At 36.6% G+C, this 6,000-nt stretch overlaps 1 protein-coding gene across 3 annotated transcripts in view; it reads right to left on the bottom strand.

The window, feature by feature from the left end:
* Window positions 1-4,788, bottom strand: part of LOC105842151 (dendritic arbor reduction protein 1) — a 70,797-nt gene extending 66,009 nt beyond the window's left edge. For 2 of the 3 annotated variants that reach the window (XM_012693450.4, XM_062669440.1), the window contains exon 1: window positions 4,587-4,788. In XM_012693450.4, the coding sequence (XP_012548904.1) occupies window positions 4,587-4,637 (51 nt within the window). In that variant the 5' untranslated portion in view covers window positions 4,638-4,788. Of the gene's footprint in view, window positions 1-4,393; window positions 4,552-4,586 lie in introns of those variants that run through there. The other variant, XM_062669447.1, reaches the window with a different exon arrangement.
* Between the last annotated feature and the right edge of the window lie 1,212 nt (window positions 4,789-6,000).

The following is a 6,000-nucleotide window of genomic DNA, read 5'->3' on the forward strand; positions in this document are numbered from 1 at the left end:
ATAAATATGTAGGTATAAATTTTAATAATATTACATTACTAAATTTAAAAAAATGCCTTTTCATTTGTAGCGGAACTTATGAGTGGACTAGGTATGTATTATTGTATCGTGTTTGAACCTTCGATTTTCTGTCCTAGAAGGTTGACGGCATTGATGTTGTGACGTCTACGATGAGACGATGCCTTGAGGTGGGCCGTGAGTTTGTTTGCTTCTGTGCATTAGACGCTATTTCATTCATCATTGCTTTACACTACGCGCGCGTGTAAGTACATTGCGCATCTATATAATATGAATACGTGTACTATGAAATACGTACTTAGCAAATGTTCACGTTTGATTTCCACGGTGGAGGAATAACATCGTGTAATACAAATCAAATCCACAAAATTATAATTTGCGTAATTACTGGTGGTAGGACCTCTTGTGAATCCGCGCGAGTAGGTACCACCACCCAGCCTATTTCTGCCATGAAGCAGTAATGCGTTTCGGTTTGAAGGGTTGGGCAGCCGTTGTAACTATACTTGAGACCTTAGGACTTATATCTCAAGGTGGGTGGCGCATTTACGCTGTAGATGTATATGGGTCTCAGTAACCACTTAACACCAGGTGGGTTGTGAGCTCGTCCACCCAACTAAGCAATAAAAATTAAAAAACGTGAAGCAAAAACATTGTACCCTTTTTTATTAAAATTGCGCGGACGGAGGAGTATGAAATTTCCCACAATTATAGAGAATATAGAGAAGGAGTGCAGACTGTTAATCTTTTTTTAATTATGCATAAAAAATACATTAAATTAATGAAAAAAAGACATTACACACAATACTATATATTTGACTCAACACATGTATATATTTTGTTATTGTTTAAAGTCTGTGGTCAAATTGAGAATAGATTTTGTTTGTCTTTAATATTATTAGTCTATAGTGTGGTTTTGGCGAAATCTGTGATTATATAAGTATAATAAGTCTTTGACAATAGAACCATAATAATGTACAAATTTATTTATTTCAATTAATTATAGTCGAATTTCGACTACTAGGGGAACACTAGTTTTATCAAATCGGCTTGCTTTTGTGATTCTTTTGTCTCTAGAATCGCAGAATAGTTCTCGAGAGATACTGGATCATCAAAGGATAAATATAACACGTTATAGTATTTATGAATAAATAGCCCTCAAACTGTGAAAAGTTACCTTACCTTAAACTAATGGACCGACTAGTTTCTGTTGGCAATATAAACGAAATGTGAGTATTATTTACGATTTATTGACTTATTGACGCTTACATATTCTTTCTTAATTTTTTATTTATTACTAGCCGAATCCCGCGATTTTACCCGCGGTTATTGTTATACCACGGGTAACGCCGCGCGGTGAATCTAGTCTAAAAAAAGTAACCTAAGTTACTCCTTATATAATCAGCTACCTATCAGTGAAAGTCCCATCAAAATTGGTTCAGCCGTTCCAGAGATTAGTCGGAACAAACTATACTAAGATCTTACAACTGATATCTCAAGGTGGGTGGTGCATTTACGTTGTAGATGTCTATGGGCTCCAGTAACCACTTAACACCAGGTGAGCTGTGAGATCGTCCACCCATCTAAGCAATAAAAAAAAAAAAACAGACAGACAAACAGACAAAATAAAAATAAAAAATTATTTTGGTGTATGTACTGTGTATTACGGATTTAGTAAAAAGTGGATATTTTATTATTACAAACCGACACTCCAATTTTATTTATTTGTAATAGATATTTAGTTTTAGGTAGTTTTCGTTGATCAAGGTAGCAGAAATACAGGCTGATTAATGTATTTATGTTATGTTATCTATAACATCAGATGAAATGCTAAGATCACTGGTTTGAGATAATTTTCGGAGCGCGTTTCATTATTGTCGTTTTGAGATATAAACAACGCCGCTACCTGCATTCGCTTCGGGGTGAACAATTTTGTTACACCCTCTGCTGTGATGAATACATAAAACATATATACTTTCAATGACGAATTTGTCAATATTTAATTTAGACTTGTACGTTTGGCGGTGAACGAGAAAATCAATAGACATAGTCTACTGAGTTTCTCGCCGGATCTTCTCAGTGGGTCGCGATTTCGATCCGGTGGTAGATTCTGCAAAGCACTGCTCTTGCTAGGGCTGATGTTAGCAAATTCTCTCAGGTTGAGCCCGTGAGGTCACCTACTCGTCCAGGCATAGCTGAAATAGCCCCTTAGGCTACCAGCGAATAGGTGGGCTTAAAAAGAGAAAAACGAGACGGAATATCCTTCACCGAGCGACAGTTTCACCAGGACAGGTGGGCGAGCAAAGGCTCAGCCAGGAGTGGGATTTACTAACAGCTGCCCGAGCGCCTCCGAAGGAGACTTAACAACTCAAGAGCAGCTGCTTCCCGAATGAATCTACTACCGGATCGGAATCGCGACCCGCTGAGAAGATCAGCTCGATCTCCCGACGGGTCGAATGTTCGGAGCTTGTATAGATACAAAATTATCTTGAAAATGTCGTTATCGCGATTCGGGTTTTTCTTAAAGATAATAATTACCGCTACATACGTAGTATTAAACTTAATAATTGATTTAAAGTGTCTATCAATTAAAAACGTTCAACAGAAACTTACTTCGTAAATTCAAGGAGCACACCTCGAGATAAATATCTTTAATTTTTATTATAATGGTAAAATATAATATATATATTTTTTGTTATGTATAATAATGAATAATAAAATAATAAAGGAGCAGCTCCTGAGCTCGTAGATATTAAATACATCCTACCTAGCGACATGCGGTCAAAACTTTGATTGTATTTTAAGAAATATTATCCTATCTATCAAATAAGAGAGCTTGATGGTAAAAATAATCCGAACGGGGACAACAATCTAAACCTCCTTACAATCGTTGTGTGCATCACTATATAACAATTATTATATATTATATACATATAATATAATATAATATAATAATATATGTAATAAAACATTTAAAAAATTAATTATAAATTCCAAAAGTGTTTTATTTATCAACTATTAATTGAAAAAGTATCATGGCAATTGTTTATTAACGATTACAAATTATAATTTTTGTAAATCTCTTATAAACTTAAATTAATGTTTTGAAATCGAACGCACGGAATAGATTTTTCTTTATCGGAAACTGCAGGTGTCCTGCGGTTAATGTGGCATCGAAACTGTATTTTATTAATAATAAAACAGTTTACAGTTATGCGCGAGTCTATGTCGTACTCCGGCCCATAAAATGTAATTGTGCAAAAAAAATGTCGATCGGGTGGATATTATTATTCTCCTTTGTCGCGTGGAAGCAAGACGGATAATAAAAAACAAAAGAGGGTAAAATTGTAAAAAATCAGATTATTAATTTAGCGCTCACAAAAATTAATCAAAGCGGTCAAAAAATTATTTTGTTTGTTAAGAACGATAGGTTTGTTTTGAATATAAAATTAAAAAAAAAACTTTTTGTACTAATTGTAACTTACATAAGTCACTATATTTCTAACTACACATAAGTCATTATATTTCGTTGTATTATAGTATTTTTATATTATAATATAGACATTACGTAAATCATTTAGTGTCTACATTTTACGCAAATGAAACTTTTTAGTGAAACGAATAGGATGAAATTCGGTTCGCGTGCCGCGTAACCCGTGACCGACGGACGGCGTTGAAGTCTTTTTAATGCAATACAACGGTATCAGATTAAAGCTTCTTAAAATAAATACTTGTATAACCTAATTGTATATTTGTCATCGCTGTTAACTGCGTGTATAAATAATTTGAGATACTTTGGAAAATATTATTATTATTATTACTTAAAATTTGAGTCCAATCGAAGAATAGTGATTGAGAATACATATTTTTCATTGTAATGTGGAAATTTTCGTGCCGTAATGAAATTAAATATGTTTTTAAATCAACCCGCTAAATACATTTAAGGTTTCTTGCAATTAAATAAACAATTTGAAATTTTTTGATTATGTTTACAAATAGTTAAGCATAATTTGTTTTTAGTGTCCAATGTTCCACTAGTTCTCAAGTAACGTAATATTGAAGGCGAATTTATGTTATTTCCGCGTTTTTTTTTGTGTGCTATAAATCAACGTTGTATATCGATACATTTTGTGTTTGATCAGTAATCTCGGCCATATCGCGCGACAAATATGCATGTTGTACTATTATTATCTTAATATATACGTATATACATATATACACTTCCACAAGAAAATAACTCGTAGTTTTTTATACGAAATTCTTTAAATGAACACCGCCAACTTGAGGTTCTGCTTAATGCCTAATTTTGAATGTATGTGTACACAACGGAGAGTACCTACAATAATAATTATTCTAACGGAATTATTTGCACACAAACCAGATTTTGCACGTGTCTGTAGATAGATGCTTAACACAGTTTTAGTTTAGCTTAAAATCGTTACAGCTGTTTACAAAGCAAGCCGCGTTCGCGGGCTAATTTTCGTGTATAAAGATCACAAAGTCCCGTAATTTAGGCACTAGATAAGCGTTTGAGATCACTGTCGGTCTGCGGCAAGAACGAGTGTCGGTACCTGGTCGCCCACTAGGTCCTCGGGCGCTCTGATCACACAGCAGGCCTCCATTCCCGGCCGGGCCGGGTCGCGTCGCCTGCGAGTCTCACACTGAGGCGGTCCTGGGAGTCGCGCGGAACATCGCGCACGCCTGCGCGCACTCACTCCGCGCAACGAACTGCGTGCGTGATATCGCGCGGCGGTCGACCTCTTCCGCGGGGTAGCAATGAAAGTGATTACGTTCTTGCGCTACTGATAACTGGGGCTAGTTTCCGTTTTCCAAATTATTGCCGGTTAACCTGCCATTGATGATTTCGATTGTTTGTAATGGAGTATGAATCCGTCAAAAGTCCACATAGCAACTAGTAATATTGTTGAGTACTGCATATACTCATCAGTTCAGATAAAAATGTTCACGATTGACTTCCACAGTGAAGGAATAACGTCGTGTAATAAAAATCAAACCCACAAAATTATAATTTGCGTAATTACTGGGACCTCTTGTGAGTCCCCACGGGTAGGTACCACCACCCCGCGTATTTCTGCCGTGTAGCAGTAATGCTTTTCGGTTTGAAGGGTGAGGCAGCCGTTGTAACTATACAGAACTCGCCCACATGTCCTGGTGAAACTGGAAAGGCCTCCGGGCCACCCGTAATCTATCAATCATAAAAAAAAACTATACAGAGACCTTAGAACTTATATCTCAAGGTGGGTGGCGCATTCACGTTGTAGATGTCTCCAGTAACCACTTAACACCAAGTGGGCTGTGAGCTCGTCCACCCATCTAAGCAATAAAAAAAAAGATCGTTTTCGTGATATCTAAGTAAATATTGAACTAAATAAATTTAGTAAAAATGGAACAACAGTAGCGAGTCTAGGCTATTGTTAGGAACATAAATTGAAATCAGAACCACGTTCTACAATACTGTGTGCTACATTGACTAATGCAGTACTGAGAGTAAGTGGCTTACGATAATGAAGGTTCTGATTGTGTTTTAGCATTGAATCTCCTCGTCGCGTTTAGGTACTTTCCAACCAGATAGTCTAAATAGCTATTATTTACATTGCACTAAGCATAATTTGGAACAAAATGAGGAAATCTGTCGAAGAACCAAAGTAACCGACACAGCCCTAAAGATTAGTAAGCTTTTTTTTATTGCTTAGATGGATGGACGAGCTCACGGCCCACCTGATGTTAAGTAGTTACTGGAGCCCATAGACATCTACAACGTAAATGCGCCGCCCACCTTGAGATATAAGCTCTAAGGTCTCAAGTATAGTCACAACGGTTGCCCTACCTTGAAGTGGCAATGGGTCGGACATAGGACATATTATGTGTTGCAGAACCGATAGCTGATGGAACAGACGCGTTCTGGACTGGAGACCATGTACCGTTAATCGCAGCGTTGGACATCCCCATGCCTGTTGGACTGAT

This window comes from Bombyx mori, chromosome 1 (assembly GCF_030269925.1).
Source record: "Bombyx mori chromosome 1, ASM3026992v2".
NCBI classification, from domain to species: domain Eukaryota; kingdom Metazoa; phylum Arthropoda; class Insecta; order Lepidoptera; family Bombycidae; genus Bombyx; species Bombyx mori.